General features: G+C 49.1%; 1 protein-coding gene across 2 annotated transcripts; it reads right to left on the bottom strand.

Moving 5' to 3' along the window:
- Positions 1 to 207: 207 nt before the first annotated feature.
- On the bottom strand, positions 208 to 22,360 carry LOC102113890 (uncharacterized). Of its 2 annotated transcripts, none has more exons than XM_014259241.2 (14): positions 21,714 to 22,360; positions 17,381 to 17,455; positions 16,195 to 16,244; positions 14,599 to 14,652; positions 10,659 to 10,809; positions 9,072 to 9,154; positions 7,779 to 7,913; positions 7,423 to 7,674; positions 6,702 to 6,859; positions 3,626 to 3,816; positions 3,359 to 3,420; positions 2,768 to 2,932; positions 1,451 to 1,522; positions 208 to 413 (listed from the first exon to the last, which is right to left on the bottom strand). In XM_014259241.2, exons 1-14 carry the CDS (start codon positions 21,898 to 21,900, stop codon positions 342 to 344), a joined length of 1,707 nt encoding a protein of 568 aa, XP_014114716.1. In that variant the 5' UTR covers positions 21,901 to 22,360; the 3' UTR covers positions 208 to 341. The 2 variants fall into 2 exon arrangements, with proteins under 2 accessions (XP_014114716.1, XP_014114715.1); XM_014259240.2 differs by having other exon boundaries at positions 3,359 to 3,426; positions 21,714 to 22,359.
- Positions 22,361 to 23,837: the final 1,477 nt, after the last annotated feature.

Below are 23,837 nucleotides of genomic sequence, written 5' to 3'. Positions count from 1 at the left end.
AAAGACCCCTCTCCAGCTTCGAAAGGGGATGTGAAAAACAAGAAGGCAAAGAACACAGTAAGTCAAAGAGTGCTTCTAAGAAAAGCAGCAGGGTAAGATCATTCCCAGTCTGAGAATCGCCTTGGGAGGCAGCAGTGGCCCCACACCGACATGGAATTATCCTCTGAAAACCCCCTGCAAGGGCATGCATAGAGTTTCCTCCTCCTGCCTTTGTTCTGGGCAGTGTTTCATTCAGGGGCCAGTTCCCAGGAGGAGTTCCCATCCCCTTATTCCTGGAGTATCCCATTTTTCTGAAGCAGCTCTCAGAAGTAGTCATCCTTCTTGCCACCAGCTCCCTGCATTCACCCACGGTCCTTCCGCTCTTGGACAAGCTCCAGGTCATCTGTGTCATCCACCTCCCCTCCATGATCCTCCTGGGGGTACAGGGAACAGCCAGGAAGGAAAAATCAGCAAAAAGGAAATGCTGGAAAGGGAGACCCTAAATAACAGCTCACCATGCTGTCCCCAAGCAGAACTGTTCTAACAAGCCAGCCCAGCTTTAGAAACCTGGGAAAATAGGGAAGAACCCACCTCTGCCAGGCACCTTTAGGTGTCACTGGCAGGACACAGAGGTGTCGCCATGATCAGACAAGGTGTTTTAAGCACATTTAATATCCTGGCAGTACAATGCAACTTTGACATCTCAGCCTGTTGCCTCTGCTGCATGAAGAGCAGAATGAGGGGCAGATATGAAGAGCAGATATGAGAAGCTGACATTTTACATCCACCACATTTAAAACTGTGTCACAAACCCCACCCAGGACAGGCAGCAGCCAACAAAGCCTCCATGGATGGTTTTAGCTCCAACCATCCATTGCAGACACCAACAAGAGGCCTGGATTCACTCAGGGAAGAAGAGCCCTGACACCAACACTGCTCTGCCTACCCCCTATTTCCCTACTCCATTCCCAGCAGGCAGCCCAAACCCTCAGCTCCTCAGCAGTCCTGGGGAAACTGCAGAAAAAATCCTCAGGAGCCACTCACAAAGGGCAGGGAGGGAATGAATGAGACTGGAAGAGGGTTCATTTCTATCTCTGTGAGCCAGAAGGTACCAGGGTGAACCTCTCTAGCTCATGCTTGACAAACATTGCTCTGGCCTTGCTGCACTGGCACAGCCTGCGATTCATCACAGTTGCTGTTTGGGAGGCATCCCACAGCTCAGCTGCTGCAGGTAGATGCAGACAGAAAGAAGGAGGGGACAAAGAGCACAAAGAGTGCTCTGAACATCTGAAAAAGGGAGCAGTGGTCTCCAGGTTCATTCTGGAGACCTCACTGAGCAGGCAGAAGCAGACCTGGAGTCCCTGCTCACATCCGGCTCCCTAAAAGCTGAGTCCTCCCCAGCTCCTGGCTGCCAACACACCCAGGTGACACCACAGCAGAGGGGGAAAGAGGAAGAACCTTGGTGTCGTACAATTTCTTGCTCCTGATCTTCTTGGTAGTCCTCCAGTGGGTCTTCCTTGGGCTTGGGAGGTCTGGCAGCATCCTGAAAAACACAGCCAGGCATGGTTGAGAGTGCCCCAGCGTGCTCCTCTTCCCTGCCAGGGACACAGCTCCCTGGATGAGAGCCCCAGCTCTGGAAGTAGGGCTGGATCAGGAATCAGGGGGAGCAGAGGGACAGTCAGGCAACCCAAACTCCATTTATTTTTTCCATCCAGTCGCTTTTCCCACCTTCTAGCAGCTCCTTCCACTTGGAGAAGGATGTCACTCCTGCAGCAGGAGGGCCCCAGGGCTGGTGCCTCAAGCCCCAGGACTCTGGAAAACTTTGCATTATTTAGTGTAGAGCTTGGGGGAACACAGCAGAGCCAGATCGGAAAGCCAGGTATTTATGTCACTAATTCTTTCCACATTTTCACTAATCTCAAGGAGGTGTTGCTCTGCTGGTGTCAGCATCTCTCATTTGATTTCCTTGGCCTGGATTTAGTTTTTTCTTTCTTAATCCCACTGTTAATCATGATTTTAGACCCTGACAGATAAAACACTCCTTTTTTAAAACAGGCAATGTTCAGCTGCTTGTCAAACCAAATGAACATTTCCCTGATACAGAGTCTGGCTTCAGGCAGCAAGAAACACTTTGTGAAATAAATGGATTCCATCTGCAAGGAGGCAGACAAGGAGACAGAGCTCTCACATGCATTGCTGTCAGGAGCCTTGGACAGGGCTGCACTGACCAGAACCCGAGCACAGACTCAGATTATTGTCTCTGGTTCTGGTCCCAAGTGCATGAAAAGTACCTGAAAAAGCCCCTCTGCAGGAACAGCTGGGAGTGAGCCATCCCCTATTCCACATCTCTGCATCCCTAAGGGCACTTTAGGTGCCAGGGGGGACTTGGTGTCCCAAGCAGAGAGGATGAGGCCAGAGCAAGCTCTGGTACATGGCTAAAAGATAATTTCCTAAATTCTGTCACCTTTGCTTATTCTGCTCCACTCTGCCCCAGAGCTGGAGTTGCACAGCTGGTTGTACTGGTAGGAAGCACAAGCAGAAGCAAAACAAAGAACCAAAAAGCCCTATGAAATGTAAATTTCAAGCTTCATTACAGCCAGTGGAAGAAAAAATAGGTTGGTTTTGACCAACCTGCCAGAGAGCTTTCTCCTGCCTGTCACATCCTCGCAGTGGGATTATGGATCCATCCAGGAATCTGATGTTTCACTTTCAGTCCTTAAGCTCTCTGCCCACCCATCCCTAGCTGAGGATCCCTCCCTGGTCCTGCTGGTTGTCCCCAGTCAGTCACCTTTGGCGATTTCTCCTTTGACTCTTCTTTAATGCTGGGCTCCTTAAACTTCTCTGAGCCTCCTATCTTCTCTTCAAAGTCAGGTCTCTCCAGCTCAGCCTCCTCAAACTCATCCTCACCTTGGTTATTGGGGTCCTGGGCAGGATCTGCAGCATCAACTGGCATCTGGACAAGAAAAGCCTCTTGTGAATAGCTGGCAGGATATTCCCTCAGGAGGCAGAAAGGTGCTTTCCCCAGCAAGAAGCGCTGGCCTGGAACACTTCGTTGCACCTCTCCAAGCCTTTTAGTGTTTGTTAAAAAAACCCAAAACAGTCTTTGTTATCCCTCCAGACCCAAGGAGATTGGAGTTGCACATGACAGAAAATTCTGGGCAATTATTGACTTATTGGACTCTTATTCCAAGCCAGAGTTGCATCCAGGTGAAACATGGCAGGATGAAAAGATGAAAACTTTTCACAGCCAGGTTGGACGGGGCTTGGAGCACGCTGGGACAGTGGAAGGTGTCCCTGCCCATGGCTGGAAGGAGGATGAGATGGGCTTTAAAGTCCCTTCCAACCTTTGGAGTGGTTTTGTGATGCTGTGGTTACTCACCATGGGCTCCTGGACCACGGCCTCTTTCTGTGAGTGCATGTTCTCCTCCCTGTTGATCACTCCTGCATCTGCCAGGGACAGGGACAGGGACAGGGACAGGGACAGGGACAGGGACAGGGACAGGGACAGGGACAGGGACAGGGACAGTCAGTGGGGTCTCCTTAAAGCCACTGCCAGCAGTTTTGTGCTTTATCTCAACCTGCTCAGCGTAGCCAATGCTCTGTGAATGTGTGCAGAGAAATATCATAAAGGAAACTATTTCCATACCCATTTCCAGCTCCTCCTCATCCACCCTCTCCTCTGCTGCCTGCTCTGCCCCTCTCCTCAGGCTGGGGGGCTGGGGGCTGCCTCTCTGTACCTTCTGCCCAGCCTTGGGGGCAAACTGAAGGTCCTTGGGATACCCATGCACTTGTTCCTCGTCCATCTGGACGTTCACCTTGCTAACGAGGTCCTTCCAGCTGCAACCAAACAGAACACCCCTGCCTCAGTAAATATTCCATAAAACCATTTCATAATGGCAAGCAGAGAAAAAATATACTCCAACACATGCAGAAGTTTGGCCTAATTTAACTTTTTTTTTAGTCAAAACTAGCAGATTATATTAATTACTGTGATATCTGCTTGAAAAAAAACATTTAATATGCCACATGGTAAGAAATAAGTTCTGCTTTGTAAATACAATTTATTGTAGAACTCCCTTAGTATTATTCATATGACAATGACATCCACATAGCAATAAACTCTAATTCTAAATAGGTTCTTACTCATGACTCACACATACCCAAACACACACATCTAATTGTTTAAAAATATCGAAACCACAAGTCCTCTTCATTGTTCCAACTTAATGGAAAATGAAGATGATACTAAATTAAAATGAATGCTTCCCAAATACCTCAATAGCCTTAGTCAGGGGCAGCTTCAGAAGCAAAGAAGGGATGAAATCCCATTGACAGGGACTCAAAAATAAGTGAAGCAAAACCTTTTAACCCCATTAAGTTGCAGCAAATTCCAAGCAGGCTCATTGCTTGCTACAGCCTATCCTCTACATGAAATTTAAAAATTTTTTTGACATTTCAGTTTTTTAACTGCTGGAAAGGACAAATGGCCTTAACTTTAGCAGCTCTTTAAGCCAGCACACAAACAAATGAGATTTAAAAGTTTGCTTAAGACATTTCAGTTTCTAATTACTGGAAAGAACAAGTGACTTTAACTTTAGAGGCTCTTTAAGTCAGCACACAAATCCCTCAGTAAGAAGAATCACTACCCAGCCCTCAGCTCAGATTTCCCCATTGTAAAATCATTGAAAAGCAGGCTGGCCATCAGCAAGAGCTGATCTGGAACTCACTGGTCAGAGCCTCCCAGGGCAGTAATTCCTGGATGTGTGCCCCCTTTGTGCTCTGCTGCAGCCTTGAGTTGCTCTTGGCTCTGGCAGGGTTGGGTTCTGTGCTCTTTATCACAAATCTCAGCCCATGTCAAGAACAGCCTCTGTAACTCCTTGGTGATCTGGAGTCTTGTAACTCCAACTGCTCTGTAACTCCTTGGTGATAGCTCCAGGAAAAGCAAAGCACACCAAACACCTCAGGATCCCTGTCCTCACCAAAATCCCTTGCCAAACAAATCAATGCAGTTTTCTGCCTCACATGAAGTGACAGGAGCCTGGCTGGGCTCAGCGTGGTGAGGAAAGGCCATTCTGCCATCACAGCCCTCAGCCACACCCACACCAGGCCCACACCAGGCCCTGCCTGCAACAACTGATGCCTTAGCATTTCAGCTTTTCTATTTTTCATCTATTTGTAACCCTGCAGTTCTTTAGTGCATGTTATAAATCCATACCGTGATATTGGCTTTTCACAAATATTAAGATGAATGTTCTATGTTACATGCTCTTGCTATGTCTTTTTCTTTTTCTCCTGCTAGCAAGTTTTAGGCATAGGTCAAGAAGAATTTTGGACATTAGGGCTAGGTCCTGTCTGTACAAAGCAAGATAACCTCCAGTGAACAGATGATGGGGCCCAGGCTGCTATCAATACTGACCACCTGTAGAAGAAAGAACCCCAGCCCAAATAAAAAGATGATAAAGAGAAATTAAACTTCTAGGATGCATGTTCTAAAAAGGCAGGCCCAGGGCGTGGCCATGCAAAATACTTCTTGGAAAAGTTTGAATATGCATTAAACCCCTACAGCAGAATGGGATAAAAGAAGTGTTCCAAAGATACAAGGTGTACTCTTGGCAGTGTGCCAAGACACCCGGCTGTTACTCTTTATTTTATGTCTCCTATTGTCTTTATTAAACCTTTTAAAATTTAACAGGAGAGTGAACCTCATTTTTCACAGTGCAGAACTCTACACTCCACACACAGTGGGAGCTGCTGCCTTCCCATTTTGGGCAGACACAGCAATTCCTCTCCTGGCCTGGGAATCAAGGACACCTCACTGCCCCAGGCCTGAGAGATGGAAACAAAAGTGAGTTGGGGGCAGCAAACTTGGGGTAAATTCCTTCATTTCCTGAAGCTGGCATTGGAAGATTAACCCCCAATCTGCAAATGGACCAAATTTATAAAAGGATAAAAACCCATGAGCCATGGTCCATTTTGGGTGGTTTTGTCTGCCCTAAATGCACCTGAAGGCCCTTTGATAAATAGAACTGCTTTTTATTCCCTTAATTTTGTCTGGCCTCTGTTTTTAGGGACTCCGGAAAAAGCATCACAACCACAACATCCCCTGAGCTGTTCCTGCTGTGGTCCCTGCAGAAGTGATTTATCACAGCACTTTGGGGAGGATGTGGCCATTTAAAGAAATAATCAAAGCACAGTTTCTGCCCTGGAAAAGCCACAGGTTAAGTGATCAGACAAAAATAGAAGAGAAGAAAGGGCAGGAAGAGGCTGAGTCTAGAATGAAATGAAGTTTTGTCTACAGATAAAACAGAAATGAAATCCTGTTTTCTCCAATAAACCGAACAGACACAACCTGCACACACACAGGGGATAAATAAATTAAAGGAGGAAGCACTATTTTCAGAGCCACTTTTTGGATTGTGGCCAGGCTTTGATGAATTGCAGCCAGAGAGAGACAGTTTCTTCCTTTTGCAGAACAGAACAGTCTCCTGCCAGTGCTGCTGAGACAACAAATGGTTTCCCCAGTGTCTGTACAGCATCCACTGGATCCTGGGCCCTGACCAGGCTCCCAGGAATTCCACCAATACCAGTAACACACAAAAAAAAGGCTGTTCCTCCAATCATTTTTCAAGCAAACCCACAATAAAGATGAGAGAGACCTGTGATGCTCCTTTTGGGCATTTTCACCCCAAAAGCTGAGAGTGGAAGAGTTTTGTGTCACCAACCTTTGCATTTGCACCTGTCTGATCCCTGCTGAGTGGTGGTTATCTGGTACTGGAGGCTTTTCTGCTGGAGAGGGTCGTCCTGGATCAGCCAGGGACAGCCCAGGAGCCTGGCTTTCCTCATGGCTTCGCACCTGGATGCGCATCACCATCTTCACATCCTGCACAGGAGACACATGTAGGCACCTGGGATGTCAAAGACCCCCAAATCTGGACAGGTTTATGGGCCAGAAAATCCTTAATCAAAGAATAAACATCTTGAAATGCTTAAAAAAAAATCTACAGCCCACCTGCCCACCCTGCAGTAGAAGATTCCTCCTTTAGCGCAGCGAAAAAGGAATAATTCAGATCCTACGTTACCCAGATTTATCTGGGGTAGGTGAATCTCCAAGAAAAGAGGAACAAAACCGCCTCTAAAATACCTCTCCCACATCGACATTACTGTAATTAAAGTCCAGCCATGCTGCAATTACTGTCTTTTTTTTTTAAAGAGATTTGCTGTCCATAACTCCCTCTCAATCTCCCCAGGAGGCCAGGAGGGCTGCTTCGATGATTTATTCTTTGCAGCCTTGGCAGAAGAACCAAATCCCCTGAGCCTGGCCACGAAATCACCAACTCAGTGTGTTAAACCTGAGGCCAGCACTACTCACACACACGGCACCACAAACACCAGAATTCAGAGCTTTCACAAGCCAAGGCCACACCAAAGCAGTGTAGAACCTACTGGGTTCCCGTTGGGCAAGCTGTTCATGGTGCGGGTGAACCTGACCACATGGCTGTCCCCAAGCCGCACTGGCCAGGCTGGCACGGCCTCTGGCAGTGAATTGGCACCCTGTGCTGGGGCTGGCTGACTGAAGGGCACATGTGGCTGTGGCCTGGGGCCATCATGTCTGGAAGATCCCTGTCCTGCCAGCTGCTGAGCACTGGGCACCGCTGAGGGCAGCGTGGGATGGTTCTCTTGGCTGGCCTGGAAAGACTGCAAGGAAGGAAGGAAGACAAGAGTAAACTCAGCTTTGTTGTCTTAAAGCTCCACCAGCCTTGAAGAATGCTTATCCCTGGGTTTTCCTGGGAATACCCCACCTTCTGTCTCCCCAGCTGCAGCTGGCTGCTGGCTGGCACCAGGGGCTGCTGCCCCTTCCCAGCTCCTCCTCCTCCTCTCAAGCCTGGCATCTTCTGGAGAGCTTCCTTGAGCTGCCTGAACTCTTCCATCTGGGCCTGAGTGAAGGAGAAAGACACAGAGAAACTTCACACGGGGTTTAACATACCCCTGCTGGGAACAGCCACTCCTTATTTGTCTGGCAGAGGTACATTTTTAAGAAAATGTGTATTTTATGCATATGAAAGTTAGAGAAAATTCACAACCATTAATGACAAACCCAGATTTCTATCTTGCCCCTTTGCCAGTCTTGTCTCTCATTTTACTGCACTTCTACCCTGAGCTGCTACATTGATTCTTTTCCTGATGCTGTTCAGTGCAGGAGCCATGGATTAACTCCTGCCTTTGCACAAGGATCATATCCTGCTCTTAGCTGTGCCTCCCTCTCCTCCTGTACCTCCAGATCACCTAATTTCCTTCCAGTGGAGGCATTTCCCCCTGGATGTGCTCATCCCAGCAGAGCTGACAATAATTGGCATAATCCTACTTGACAATCCAATTTACTTTGCAAGACAAAGGAAAATCGATTCTCCTGGACTGGGTGAGCAAATACAACCCATCTCTCTCTTTCTTTCATTTCCAGCCCTGAAAAGTAGGGCTTGAAAAAGCCACTCAGAAAAGCTCCTCATTTCCACCCTTGTTATTTATAGGAAATTGAAAGGGGGAGACCTTTTTCATGTGCTTGCCAGGGTACCTGGCAATGGACCAAATTAGGGACTGGACAGAGTAGGAAAGTTTTCAAGCAGCAAGCAAAGTTTAGCAGGAAATTAATTCCTGAGCAGGCTTTGTTGATTTTCAGTTCTTCCCCATGAAATGTGACCTTAAAATTAACATTAAAAACAAAACAAACACCAACAAAACCTCTCAGCAAAGCAAACATAAAAGGAATGAGGAAAAGGCAGCCAAGAAGGGTTCCTGGGATATTAATTTGTAGGAAACTTCCAGTCAGGACAACCCAGATGGATGCAAAACTTGTACCCATCCAAGCATCACTTGGAAGTATCTGGAATGTGGGGAGACGTTCCATGGTTGGGAATTCAGAGGCTTTGTGCAGAAAATCTGTATTTTCAGCTGCTGGAATAGACTCCAGGCTGGAGAATTTTCCAGAGTGGATCTACACTACCAACACCATTTTAGGCAACTCACCACCCTGGAATACAGCTGGAAACTGGATTTATTATTTAGAGAATATCTGGATGCGGACCCCAGGTGGTTACCTGGGCATTGAGGAGCTGGGAGTGAACCTCCTGGTGAGCCTTCCTGAGGAGCTTGCTCTCTTCTCTGAGTTTAAACACAGTATCTGCAGGAGAAGAAGAAATTTGCTTAAAAGAGAAAGTTTTTTCAAGTGTGGCATCTCCCTGTCTCACCATTGATTTCTCCTGACCTCACAGATCTCTCCAAGCCCAGGAATTACAAACCTACTCACCATTCCTTCCAGCATTCCCAGGAATTCCTTCTCTCCAGAGTCTTTCCTACCTCCTGCTCTCAGCTCAGGCTCTTGGTGTGTTTGCCACAGGACTCAGATAATGCTTTTTTATTTCCCTTCTCCCTTGCAGCTCAAGAAAAGGGGGAGCAGGGAGTCACTGCCCCTTCCTGGGGGAACTGGGAGATTAAGGAAGAGCCCCAGGAAGGGTTTGCCAGCTCTCCTGAGCCCACAGATTCCCTCCTCCTGCACAAAGAAGCTGCTTCTTGATGGTACAAACAAAAAAAAAAAACCTGCGACCCACTTAGAGAAAATAACCATGGGACGGCTTTGTCCTCAGGCACAGCTTTTATGGAACAGTTGTGCCTGCAGCCTCCAGGTTGGAGCTTGAAAAAGAGCTTTTTCAAACTCTTTGCACGCTCCTGAGCACTGTAGCGCCAAGACATGTGATGTGCTGAGGTCTGGGGATCATCATGTACCCTCTGACAGAAAGGAAAGGCTGTGTCTCAAAATGCCAGACTGATTTTGGATCCTGGATCTCTCAGAACACCCCCAGGACAGGAGGCACCAGGGTTTCTCTGAACACACAGTTGCAATGTGGGCTGGGATGGGAATTTTTCCATGACTGGATGGTCTCTGTGGTGGGCTGAATAGCACACAAGACTCAAAATTACAGATATTTCTGATTACAGGGTTTATTTTCTTTATATTCAGCCCTGGGACAACACATTTTTCCACTGAGATTGGGTGCCATGCTGTTGCCTTGCAGTGAGGGTTGACATCAAATTGAGAATGGAACTCACTGAAAGCCAATCTAACAAAAACCCCTCGATTCCCCTCTAACAATGTGTATTTCAGGAACAGACACAATCAAATACTTAGGTTTCATTTATTTGTCCTCAATTTCCCCCCCTCTAACCCAAAAGCTCATCAGATATTATAATGCACTTTGCTGAGCAGAGGGAAAGAAACCCAAACATCCACAATCAGATTTTGATGTTCCAGACCTCATCAGGTAGGAACAGATGCAAACCGTAAAAGCCCCACAATATAATTAAACAGCAACTGAATAAAAACTACTCTTTGGGAATTAAAGGGATCAGGGTTACCTACAACACTCACACTATTAAATTGCGTTTTACAGACCTAAGCCATTCATTAAAAAAAGTGTGTCTCATTTTGCTCCCAAGCTCAAATGTCAGAATTTGCAGGATTTGTTCCAGCAGCACCGCCTGAAGCAGGACAGTGCTCCAAGACACTGCACATCATGATACAAAATTGTTCCTGGCGGTGTTTTTGGGGGCTTGCAGAGTAATCTCTGCTCTCTCTTGATCCCAGTCCTTCCTCAGCCTGGTGTTTTTTGAGTTTTTATTACCCTCACCCTGCAGGTTGGTGACCTCGCTGTCCTTCTCCTGCTGCAGCTGGGTGAATTTCTGGCTGTGGGTCTCCAGGCTCTTACGGTGCTCCAGTTTCAGGCTGTTGTGCTGCAGCTGCAGGTCCAGCAGCTGCTTCTTGACATCGTCGTGCTGGTTCTGGAGAGAAGAAGAAGAAGGCTTAGAGTCAGTCCTAGGGGAGTAATTGAGTATTGCCAAGTGTGTCTGTTTAATCAGTTGCTTGAGGGGGCAGGAGAAATGTTTGCTCCTCCAGTGAGGCAGCCAGAAATTGCAAGTATAATCAAGCATTCTCTGTGTTCAGTGGTCCAGGGGAAGATGTAAAATGCCAGTTAAACTCTGCTTTGGGAGGAGGTTCTGGGGGTTTCCTTGGGAGCCAGTAAGCTGGAGGCAGAATTGGTGGCAAGTCCCTTTCTGGAACAAGGCCAGGAGCTGCTCCTGCAGGAATCCATTGCAGTGCAGGGCATGAAATTTGCTGGTATCAAACCAAACACCTGTGAAACACAAATCCAAGGGCTCTCCCAGACTTCCCAGTCCTCTAAAGGACATTCCCTGCTCCTTTCCATGGAATCCCAGCCTGCACACTGCAGGGTGGGAATAATCATCTCTGAAGAGGGTCGAATGCCCATGACCTTCCTCAGGTGTTGGACACACACCTGGACACCCAGGGCTTTTCCCTCTGCTTGGTTTGCTTCCCAACAGCCTGGAAGTTCTCCCAGACACCCCTCAGAGCTGCTCTGACAGGACCGAGAGCTTCTGCAGGGATCCTGACAGAGCCCACGCTCCCCACAACACCATGGGGCTCGCAGGCATCAAATTCCAGGGTAACAAGACTCTCACAAGACCACAGACTATTTAAAGAATTCACCAGATAGAAGCAAGCTGGAAAGCTGCTCTCTTCTCCCCTCCCCTCTTGCAGAAAACACTCAGAAACATCCTTTTACTCAGATCTGCTGAACCAGAATTCACCTCCTTTGGGTTTTTTTTGTTGTTGTTGTTCCCATGGTAACCCAGAGAGAGATTCCTTCCACATTCAGTTTGTCAACACCAATTATGTATGCAGATTGAGTGGCTCTCAGGTGAACCCTGGCCCTGCCACACCATCAGGATTCAGGCAGCCATTTCAGTGAGGCTTCCTGGGGGGAAAAATAAAATTTAAAAAATATTCTTCTTTTTTTACAAACCTCTAAATGCTATCAATGCTTGCATTTATCTCCCGGAAAACAAAGTGTCTGTGGCCCAGGCATTCCTCCTGAAGCAATTATCTTCCATTAAAAGAGATGTAGCTGTGCTCCAAAAACACAGGCAGTGCAGAGGAAAAGATGGAGGCGTCCCAGAGACAGAACAAGGACGTCAGGTTAACCAGATCACAAGATCTGGAAGGAAAATAAAGAGAACTGAAGATTCCCACTTCGGCTTTCAAAGGTACTTTGAGCGCTCATCAGAGCCCCTAGCAGAAAGCACTGCAGAGGAACCAGTTCCCTAAAATAATTTTGATACCAAACATCTCAGAAACCACAACATTAGTGAGGTTTGATTTAAACAAGAAGCTCCTGTGAAATCCAAGGAGTTTTCAGTTCTCATCAGCTCAGGCCAATTAATTTCTCGACTATATTCTGCCTGTGAGGTGATGTGCATAATTTGTGTTGCCAGATTGCTCCCAGGCAGGAGGGAGGAAATTTTCATCCTCTGACAGTAGCAGGAGCTGGGAAGGGAGACATATGCCTCAACCAAGGTCTCACACAGCACCCAAGGCTGCTGCTTGTCCAGCACAGGGAGCATTCCCACTCCCAGCTGCTTTCTGAGGGCTGGGACCAGGAGGGGCAAAACTCCAACAGGAATCCAAAGATGCTGCTGCAGACAGGAGGTCTGGAACAGCCCACATGGGATTATTAATCAGAGAATTTAATTATCTGCAAGCAGAACTTTCCTGACCCAGTCAGTTCCACCAAGGCCAGTATCCTGAGGCGCCCAGGGACCTCTCATGTCCTTCTGAGTGAGAAGATTCCCTTCTCCACCTCTCAATCCTGCTGTCTAACTCAGTCAAGCAGCACCTGCAGGATACAGCACATGAATGTTGTGTAAATGATGTTTAGTGCAGCTGGGGTGAGGGGTGACATGACATCTTGTCCTGGCATTTCTGGGTCCCTCAGACTGCAGTTTGTGGAAATCATCATTCCCAAGTCAGCTCATCTCCCAAAAATCAGGAGTTCTTCCACTCAGAGCAGTAAGTTCTCCCCTCCCACCTTCCTTCTGCTGTTTAAACAGCAGGAAGTGCCTGAGATGTTTCAGACCCAAGGCAGAAACTATCAGGTGAAGGTGAAGAAGGCAATAACAGCACCTCAAACCCAGCTATTTCTGCCTTGATTTAAGAGCAACTTTGTGGGCAGCAACTGGACAAAGTGGAATCAATAACCTGGATGTTTAACCCAAAGCAGAGGAAGGCCACACATCATTTTTCATGTTCCAGCAGCCTCAGGAAGTCCACACCAGAATTCCTTGGCCTGCTGCAGGGAATGCCAGGATGCCTCCTCCAGAGTGATGGCAGCCAAACATTTTAATCTCCACTCAAGAGGAAGAAAGGAATTTTTAACACAAAGCCTGGCCCCAGCAGGAACCCAGACACAGGCAACTGATGCTATTTTTAGGCAAAGTCAAGCCCCTCTGAGGGGCTGTGCCAGATCCAGATGTGAATCAGACATCGAGGGAGGACCAGAGCACACCAGGGTGTCAGCAGTGGCCAGGAATACCAAAGCCAGATGTGCTGCTGTGGCTTCATGGAACCCTTGGGTGACATTTGGGACCTCCAGCCCAGCTGCTTTTGTTCAGTATGCCATGTCCCATTTCCAAGGTGATGACATTCCTGGCAGCAATCTTCCTCCTGAGCAAGCCAGTTCCACTGGGAAACATTTTTGCCTGGGCTGCAGTGACAGAAGTGTCACACAGAGCCTCATAATGGGCTAAAAAGTGCTTTTTCAGTCTTGGGGTGGGGGGGGTGGGTTGCAATCTCCCTCAGTCCCAAGGGCTGGTTTTGTCTTTCAGCAGCTGTAAATGGAGTTTAAAAAAAAACTAGATGGTTTGGGGTTGGTTTTTTTTTTCCCACCCCTCCAATAAAAGGAAGCAAGAGAAAGGGAGCCAGGAGAAAAAAAAAAGCTCTGAGTGTCCCCTTGAGAGAAGCCAAGCAGAGCACTCTGCTCAGCCTGCAGTTGCTATGAAGAGAAATGTTGCTGTTGCAGAGTGTTCCCAGAATCCACAGTGCTGAAGAATATCCAAGAGACAGAACTGTACTTCCGTTTTCCTCAAGCTGGAATCCAAAAGCCAGGCAGCTGGAGGTCCAGCTTAGCTCAAAAAATCCAGCCCAGCAGTGCTAAGGGCAGCTGGAACCCAGCTCTCTTTCTCCATCCCAGAGTTAAGTTAGCATTTCACTGCCAAGGTTTAGACTAAAAACATTTAAAAAAAAACATCCCAGCAGCACCCAGTTGCACTGCTCCAACAAAAGCAAAATTGAACATCAAGATACACTTCAGGTAGAGCAGGTGATAAGCTATAAAATGCTATAAAATGCTATAAAATGCTATAAAATGCTATAAAATGCTATAAAATACTATAAAATGCTACATGCTTCCCTGCTCTGAGCCTCTTCCATGGACTGGAATATTTTGTACAAGCCCAAAGGGTGAGCTCCAATGAATAAACCCATTTTCACACCGAGACCCAGAAAACCAGCAAAACCCTGAATGATAAAAGTGCAGAAAGGCTGCTATCGAAACAAGTTGTGGGTGAGAGCTGTAACCTGAGACAGAATCAACAGGGAACTGTCCTGGACCTGAGCAGTCAGGGAGGAAAGTGGATCAACATGGATCTCCTCACCAAGTGCAGGAATCTTGGGATTTTCCATCCCTTAGAACACAGCAGCCAAACCTTCCTTACCTTCAGGATCTTGTGCTGGGAACTGAGGGCTCCGTATCTGTTCATGGAGTCTTGCTGGGGAGAAAAAAGATCCAGCAGTGCCATTAGAGTCCAGAAAAATCCAAGGGAGGGAGAAAAAACGCACAGAAGCACCTGCCCAAATTCACACCCTCAGGGAGGGACTGGGACCAGCCCACCTTGGGGACAAGCAGAACATGCAAGGCAGGAAAAGAACGTTTTTCCAAAAAACATTTTCAAAGAACATTTCCCAAGCAATTTATTAATTGTGGGGTTAATTCACATTTTGAGTGGTTTTCCCCAGCCCTCAGGGAAAGCCCTCAGGACTTTGTTCAGGCAAGGCCTGGTGCTGATGGAGCTTTGCGCAATGAACCCCTTCCCGCAAGGCTGAGCTCTCCTGGCAGCAGCTGAGGGGGAGGAAGAGAAGGCAGCAGAGCTCAGGCTGTCACCCACACACCGAAACTGCAGTGTTTCCACAAAAAAAAAAAAAAAAAAAGGATCACTAGGCAATGGAGTGAGCCTCAGGCAAACTCTGTAAGCAGGCAGAGCAGCCAGAGCTCAGATGGCCCAAAGCAGCAACTGAGAGGGATTCACCCCTCCAGAGGGGTCTGTGTCACTCCAACAGCTCAGCTCAGGCTCACCAAGGGTCACCCCCTTCCTCTGTGTCCCCAGGGTGCCATTTTTCACCGCAGCAACATCATCCCCTCACAGCAGGTGTGGAGTCAGAGTCACCACCCGCTGTGCCCAAAGGCTTTGTCCCCAGGGCAGCAGTGCCACCTGAGAGGGTACAGTCCCAGCACAGGCAGGTTCACAAAACATCTGCTGGCGTCAGAGTTTGGGCACTTCAGAGCAAAAGGAAGCAGCATCATGAAGTGCAAATGACAGGCCATGTAGAGACTGCCACTACAACCCCCAATTTAATATGATAAATACTCAATAAATACTCAATACAGTCTGAAGTATCCCTAGCAGATGAGCCCAAATTGCAAGGGAGTTGCCCACCATTAAAAAAAATTCAGATATTTTTCTGTCACAGGCTGACATTCACCCACAGAGGAGCAGCCTAAAAGTGATTCCCCTTTTCCAACATCTCATCCACAGATGCTCTGGGAAAGGAGTAAAGCCAGCCTGATAACTTGAGTGAATGTGACAAACTGTATCCCAGGGATGCATTTCTTCCCAGCCCTCATTGAAGAATCCTTTTCCCCACCGAGTGGGGAGTCCACAGGCTGGTGAAAATCAGCTGACAATCCCTGGAGACAGAAAACAATGGATATGCTTTGCCCAGCATCACTATGACCTTTCTTCCCATGATGAGCCTTGCATTCAGCCTGTTCTGTCCCATGGAATTCACAATTCCCCTGTAACACCAGGAGCTGCGAATCATCTCCTTGGCTGTCACACGTGGGAGCACAGGCAGAACAACTCCAGCCCTTTCCCTGAGATGGAGTAAATCCTCACTCCTTAAGCAGAGGAGTCAGCCAAAGTTCAGCCTGTGCCACACACACACGGAGCCTTCCAGTGGCCTCACGACCCTGGTGGCATCAGAAAAAATATTTCCCATTGTCCCACAGACAGCATGGGACAAACCACACCTACCTTCTCCTTGTTGAGAGCTTCCTGAGCTTCTAACTTGTACACTAAAAAATCTAGAAATGGGAGAAAAGGAGACAGTTTAATGAGCTGGAATTCCACAAGGATCTGGTTTGGATTTTGCAGAGGAGGGGGAGGGAAGAAGGAACTCAGCCCCTTGCTGAGCAAAAGCCTGCCAGTCAATAAACTGGAATGCAGATGCTGCTGGGAGGCCATTCCATGCCCCTTCTATTTTTCATAAGAGTTGTCTACCCAAGAAATGCCCTTCCTTTTCCATTCCATAGGCAAGTGCATTGATGGTCTCCTACCTCACAAACAAAAAGCTGCAGCTTGATGTCAAGGAAGCTGAATAACTTTTTGAGGTACTCTGAAATGAGAGATGAGTCAGGAAAAGGGGAACCAAAATTGCTGTGAGACCCAAACTCATGTGCTGATCTCATCTGTGCCAGCTTCTTAAAACAGGAATACCCCACAACAAGGTAACATTTATAAGAATGCTTCATTTCCTCAACAAATTAATTAAAGAGGCAGCACAGAAATGCAAGTTCTGCCTCAGCCAGGCAGCCACAGAACTGCAGTCAAACCTGTATGCTGGATACAGCACCCAGAAGCACAGAGCATGCTGGAGTGAGGAGCAGGGATGCCACCCCACACACCAGTTTTAAAGATAAAACCCAATTTATTAAGTTGCCAACAACAATCTGGTGCAGAGGGGCCTGACACCCAAGCACAGCACTCTGCTGAAAGGCACATGAGTTGATCATGAGTTGGGCTTTCTGCTTCCTGCTGTATTCCATGGTCTTAAAATGCCCTGCATGTTTGTGTCTTGTCCTGAGCACCAGCTCTACAGGACCTGGCAGCCTGCATTGTCCAGTGATGCTGCTACCACTGAGCACCTGTAGAGCTCAGCATCTTCAGCTCACTTTTGGGAGAAAGCTGACATCTTTCCAAGGAAAAAACATGGTCCAGTGCCAGGTTTAGTCACCACTTGAAGTGTTCAAACACCACAACAGGACGGCTGTTACTCACAGATTGGCCTGAGGACAAATGTAGGAGTAGGAGAGAACAGAACCCACCTGTCAGCACCCTCTGCCCACAGGCACATCACTTCACTGTTCCCAGATTCCACCCAGGGACAGCCACTGAGGCAGGAGAGGCTTTGGGGACAGCTGGGGCTTTGCCTAGGACTCACCTTCCTTTGTCTTCTTGTGCTCCCCTCGCTCCTTCTGCAGGGATCGCTCCAGCCGGGACCGGTGCTCGTACACCACTGTGGGAACAGAGAGAGGCAGAGCATGACACAAACCTCAAATTTAGCCCCACATATCTTTCCTACCTGGAAATTATTCTCCTACCTGAAGCAGGGAGGGGACATTTGGGCTGCAGACCATGGATATTCCTGATATAACACTCTCCAGTCTCACCCACAAATTGGGAGTATTTGCACTCAGGTTTTGCTTTCAAGCTCAAGCTACGATGTGCAAGAGATGCTTTAGTGATCGGTGGCTAAACTGTGTTTTTGTGGGCCAAGTGCCTGCCAGGCTCAAGCAGCCAGAGTCACCTGTTCTGGAAGGGCATCAGCACCATGCAGGAGAGATTCTTTCCCCTTCCACAACCCAGGCCACACACAAAACTGAGAACAGAGAGGGCAGGGCTGAGCTGTTCTCAGTTGTTCCAGACAGTGCAGCTGGTCTGGACTGGACAAAGTAAACCTAGACATAATACAAATCTAATCTAGCCATAACACAAATCTAATTTAGCTAGCCTAATTCACGTCTGAACCACTGCACACCACTGGCCAGGTGCTGGGCAGGGAGAGAAGTATCAGCCAATGGCTGTCTAACCCGTGAAATTTGAATTGAGTATTTAAGTGAGTTCTGAATAATAAATGGGGCTGTTTTGTCTCATGAACACCGAGGGCACGAGTCGTAGATCTTTGTCTCCCTACCTACGACCGTCATGTTACACTGAGCAGCCACATGACAAATGGAAGTGCCAGAGAAGCCTCCTGATGGATGGTGACGAATCCACTCTGATGTGTGAATGCCACCAGCTCCAACAGGCTTCTCATGCCCTCAGACGGGCCAGGATAGCACTGGGCAGCACTCAGAGGGAGAGGCAATGAAAGAAACCTTCCAGATCCAAGATCCCTGCAGAGACAAGACTTTTGGGGGTCAGTTGTGCCATAACTCACAATCTCCAGGAAAATTAAGCCAGTGGGGTGCATGAAACCAGTGCTAATCCATTCCCTGCTGAAATCTTGGCAAGCCAAGAGCCCCAAGTGACTCATTCTCTCACTCCAAGTGGATTTGTGGACCCTGACAGCTCCACTCAGGTCATGCTGGAGCAGCAAATTCCTCTGTCCTTTCTGACTTTCTTCAAGGGGCAGCAAGGGGCAGAGACATAGCTGAGCCAGGCTGAATACTTCCTTATCTTTGTGAACACAGACATCCCAGTGATGAAGATGCTTCTCCTGGACTGGGCCACTCCACTCAGACTTCCTTCTGAACCACATTGTCCAAACCATTCCAGCAGTGGTTTCAACCTGGAAGGATGTTTCCTCCTGCTAAGCAGCAAGCCCATCTCTGCAGCTGTCCAAGTGTCTCCTCCGTGATAGCTTTATTTTTAGGAGCACTTTTCCCAACAGACCGCTCAGATGCCACCTTGAGGGCCTCCCCAGCTGAGCACACAAAGGGCCATGGGTGCTTCTTTCCTCCATGCTAGAAAAGCCTTGTCAAGGGAACTGTCAGCTTGAGAACATCAGCCGCTTCACACAGGATTTGGGAACCCTGGGCACTCACTTTCTGACTCTCTCACGTCTGACTTCCTTGCAGTCTGATCTAGCAGAGCTCCTGAGGGCAAGGCTTTGATGTGATGGGAACTTCCCACCAGCAATGGGCTGTGTTAACACCCACAGCCACAGATCCTAAGGATCCTAAGGATCTTCCCAGAGCAGGGAAGACTTCAGGGACAGCTCCAGTTCACAGGCTGTTGATTCAGAATTTTACAGCACAAAATCTGGCTCTCCCTGACCCTGTTTTTGTAAGTCAGATAAACTGAAGTAACCTCCAGTGACTAGAAAATAAAGTTTTAATCTCTCCTGCCTTTCCTACAGGTCCCCAGAGCCCAGAGAAAGTGGGTTTAGCTTCACACAGAGCAGGGAGTCAGCACTGCACACAGCAGCATCTCAGCACCTCAGGGTGTTCAGGACCAGCAGTTGGACTTTGATGATACCAGTGGGTCCCTTCCAACTCAGGACAATCCAAAATTCTATGATTCTTTACTCATCTTTGTGGTGAGAGACAGCAACAACTCATCTGACCCAACTGGCACTGCACAGTTCCCGAGGCCAGGGAGCCAGGAAGTCTTGAACAATTTGCTTCTACAGGAGAGAATGGAGGGTGGTCAGTGTCTAAATTCAGCTGGAATCCAGCCAGGACTTGGCTCTAAGGCACCCTCACCTGCTGCCAAAGGAGCTGCTGAAACAATGAAACCCCTTGCTGAAAAAGCAGGACCAGGTGCAGAAGAGGACACAGGAATTAGTCATGCAACAAGTGCAGGACCGAGCCCAGTGCCCCAGGTTTGTCCCCAGAGCACTGCAGGGAGCAGCCACAGCACCAGAGCCACGGCCAAATGTGCCAGGCACTGCTGCACTGCCAGACTCCCATGAGCATCACTCCCATCTTCCCCATGCCAGGCTCCTCCCAGCAAATCCAAAAAGAAGCCTTGCCTTTGTTAAAACTGTTGGACAAGTGAGTGTCTTCTCAAAATAAAAAAAGGGTAGCCATGGCAACAACTGTATTTAGGGATGGGAGGACTGACAGGCGGTTAGAAATCCAAGCAACAGGCTGCAGCTCTGCCAGTCACACATATTTGGGTGGAAAAAATATGAGCTTGGCTCAGTGGTTGGCCTGTTGTTCCTAAAACTGGGGCTCCCTGAGGCTGCCACTGTCATTCTCTGGAGAAGCAGCCCCTCCCTCCAAGAGGAGCAAGAGGTACACCAGGAAGGAATGTGGGTTCTGTAAGTTCTGCCCTGCTAATCTCTTCACATCCCAAACTCAGGATGCAGGTGGAAATCATGGCTGGGGCTGAGCTGTACGTGTTTGATTACCTCGTAGAGCAAGGAAAAATGGAACCAAACCATGAGATAACAGCACTGAACCTGAACACACATCAGATCCATTCCCAAGGCTGGTTGGGTTTTGTTTCCTGGAGAGGAACATACACACCCCCCACACTCTGAAAACAGAGCACACAGCCCTGGGCACCTGGCGGGAAGCTCCATTTGCATCACAGAACCATCAAGAGAAGATGTAACCCTAAAAGACACAAATGTCGAGTCACAGGTCTGCCGAATGCCCCAGAAATCCAGGCCATAGGAAGAATATCCCTAGATGTGTCCAGGAAGGTCATGACAGATACCCTGTATTTTATTTTAGCTGGGGAAGTGTTCCCATATAAACACTGTGATCTAAACGGACTTTTTTAGGTGGTGGGGGCAAATGGGTTAAATAATGTCTTGACCTTGAGAAGAACAATTTTTGGCCACCTCGATTCATTCTGTGGGTACTCCAGAGGCAGCCCGTCCTCCAGCATTAAACACCCCAAGTGCTGCCTACCCCGAGGGGATCCCCACCAAACCTCTCCATGGGGAGCTCAGCAAATCCCTCCAGAGACTCCAAATCCTGTGACAGCTGATAGAAACGTCGCCTTGGCCCAATAAGGCTGGAATGATAGGCTGGACAAAGGAGATGAGAGTTCAGCGGTGGAGTAACTGCGTGTCCTCAGCCTTCCTTGCCGACAGCTCCCCGTGGGCTAAAATCCTGTTTTCCCACAGTGAGGCATTTATGTAAAGAGGACAAACGAGGGGAGAGAGGGGGAGGAGGAATCCACACGCTGTGTTTGCCTTCCGGTCTGCGGCAGCTCTTGCCAGAGGAACCAAGTGCTGGTCAGCGGGATCAGAAAAGCCAATTCTTCCTCCTCCTCCTCTTCCTCTTCCCCTCTTTTTAGGGAGATAAATTCTGGAGCATCCGTCAGCCCTAAAATGCTGGCACGACTTTTTTAGTCTCGGATCAACCTCTCGAGACAGAAGTGGGTTTATCGCCTTGCGAAGGGAGTGGGCAGCAGCAGACTGTGACAACAAACTTTAATCAAAGATCCCTTCCCTCTCTGCTCACTTCCACACGGGGCAGAGAGAGCAGAGCCGCATCTCAGGGCCTGACCGAGCAGCCCATGCGTTTTCATGGCCTCACATTTCGCGTGACAGGGGTTTAGATCTGCAGCCAAAGGGAAAAGAAATGTAATAGACGTGACGCAGCTGAGCTCGCCGATCCCCCTGTGCTGCGAGCAGTAAATTCAGACTCAAGGCTGCTCTAATTGCTGACATCCAAATAGGGGAAAAAGGAAACGGGAACAGCATCTTTAAAGCCAAGAGCTGAACGTCTCCAGGGCACCCTGCTCATGGCTGGGAGGGACAGAAGTTGGGGCAGGGTGTGCACACACAGACACCTCCAGAGCGGGTCACTCACCTTGGAGCTGGGCTGACAGTGCTTCCTGCTGCTGTTTGTATTTCTGCGACAGCGCTTCGGCGTTCCGCACCTTCTGCTGCAAGTGGTTGTAGAGGAAAACTCCGGAGGTCAGGCAGGCCACGGTGGCCAGGCAGAAGGCGGTCTGCAGCAGCCCCTTCTGCCTCCTCGAGCACATCCCGGTGCCCATGGCGGGGCCGGAGCGCAGCGATGCAGCGCTGCCTCGCCGGCGATGCTAGAGCATCTGATTCTTTCCGCCCAACAGCCCCTTTCCTCCGCAAACTCTCAGATCCCTCCGGAAGATACGATTGCAGGCTCGCCTTCGCTCTCTCCCAGCCCTGGAGAGGCTCCTGCCGGGCTCTACTCCTCGCTGTCCATCGGAACATCGGTGTCCGAGCGGAGCAGCCGCATACTCGGCCCGGGGGGCGGCCCGGGGGGCTGCGGGGAGAGGGCAGCCGGCGGAGGGCACCGAACAGGAGCAGCAGGAGGAGGAAAACTTTTGCTTCCCATGTGCTGCGGCGGAGGGGGGGGGGCGGGAAGGGGGTACCGCCGCCTTTGGCACTTCCCACCTCCCCCGCTGGAGCAGCCACCGGAAAAAATAACCCGGCGAGAGAAGGAGAAGCTCTTGGGCCCCCTCCCTGCGGCTTCCCCCGCCGGCAGCTCCTGGAGGAAGTGGCGGCAGCGGGGCCGGGAGAATGGCCAGGAACGCGGCGGCGGCGGCGGCAGCATCCGGGCTGCGGCGGCCCAGAGTCCGCCCTCGGCGGCGGGAGGGGCTGCGGGGACCGGGGGGACAGAGGGGAACCGGAAGGGACAGAGGGAGACCGGGGGGGACAGAGGGGGACAACAGAGTCCCGAGCCCGTCCGCCTCCCTCTGCCACCGCCGGGACCAGGCATCACCTGGAGCCCCGTCGTCCCCGTGTTCCCTGCTCCAAACGAGCTGCCGGCACCTGTGCTAACGGGAGATGGATGAGAGATACGGGAATGGATTAACCGGGAGAGCATCCTCACGAGAGCTCTTTAAAAGCTGTGGTTTCTCCTCGGGAAAATAGGAGCTGGTAAAGGCAGGAGGGCAGCATGAGGAGAAGGCTGTGAGTTTGGCTTTTTCCAAATGGTTTGCGCTGGAAGGGATCTTAAAGCTCGTCTCATTGCCCTGCACTGGGCAGGGACATCTTCCACAATCCCAGGGTGCTCCAAGCCCTGTCCAACCCGGCCTTCGACACTTCCAGGAATGAGGGATTCCGAGGTGTTCTGGACATGCCCTCCACGTGGGCTCTTCTCTTCTGGCAGAGCCCAGCTGGTTTTACCCAGGTGTGTGATGTACAAGATGGCCTTTAAAGGTCCCTTCCAACCCAAACCATTCCATGATTTTTTACCTCATGGGACAGACAAAGCTCCTGGAGGCTTGCCTGTGATATGAGCTCAGATCTAAGACCCCCAGGTTTGTAATGAATCTTCTCTGCACCAACACCCTGACTGTTAGATTGGCTCATCTTTTGTCTGAGCTCACAAGGATATTTCTTCTGGAATTCTGTCACGTTCCCTCTTTCAGGTGCCTGGGGAATAAGCAACAATCACAACAGTTCTTCAGCAGCAATTCCCCTCTAAGAATTGTGCATGGTGGTTTCATAAATGTTAATTAATTGAGCTTTACAGCACTGCTGGGAATTAGTTGAGTGACACTTCTGTCACCCTCATTTGTTGTGAAGAAAACCGAGGCACAGTGTTCCTGTAAGGATATGATTTATCCGAAGTAACTTTTTTATGGTAGGATTTCCCCCACCCAAGCATTTTAAGTGGATTTAGTGGATTTGTTCTGCCAAACCTTGGGTGAGACTCAGCCTGCTGGAAACGGGGTGATTTGGCTTACGGTCCTGGCTCTGGGTGCAGCTTCCACTAAACATTATAGGCTTTCCTTAATGAATTAACTCATTATTGCAGTTATTTCTGAAAACCAGATGCAATGCGATGTTTCACGGCACCATTTGTCTGCCATGGATTGCATGTGTGTAGGACCAGGGATAACCTCATTACTGATTCCCAGATACTCAGTTCAAGACACTCCACTGCAGCAGACAGATTTACTGTCCAACTGTGTCTTTACACAAACACCCAATCCTGGGAGATGCT

The sequence above is a fragment of the Pseudopodoces humilis genome, chromosome 24 (genome assembly GCF_049639895.1).
Source record: "Pseudopodoces humilis isolate 2021_Gansu_Grassland_sample_001 chromosome 24, ASM4963989v1, whole genome shotgun sequence".
NCBI classification, from domain to species: Eukaryota; Metazoa; Chordata; class Aves; order Passeriformes; family Paridae; genus Pseudopodoces; species Pseudopodoces humilis.
The sequence above is the reverse complement of the archived record's forward strand: the minus strand, read 5'-3'. Positions and strand labels throughout refer to the sequence as shown.

What these genes read in the sequence shown, in the direction of transcription:
- LOC102113890 (XM_014259240.2), bottom strand. Translation starts at nt 21,900, where the DNA reads ATGGGCACCGGGATGTGCTCGAGGAGGCAGAAGGGGCTGCTGCAGACC. An exon ending in ACTGTCAGCCCAGCTCCAAG is followed by an intron (nt 17,456 to 21,713) that starts GTGAGTGACCCG and finishes CTGTTCCCACAG; the next exon opens with TGGTGTACGAGCACCGGTCC. An exon ending in TGAGGAGGAGCTGGAAATGG is followed by an intron (nt 3,427 to 3,625) that starts GTATGGAAATAG and finishes TGTCCCTGGCAG; the next exon opens with ATGCAGGAGTGATCAACAGG.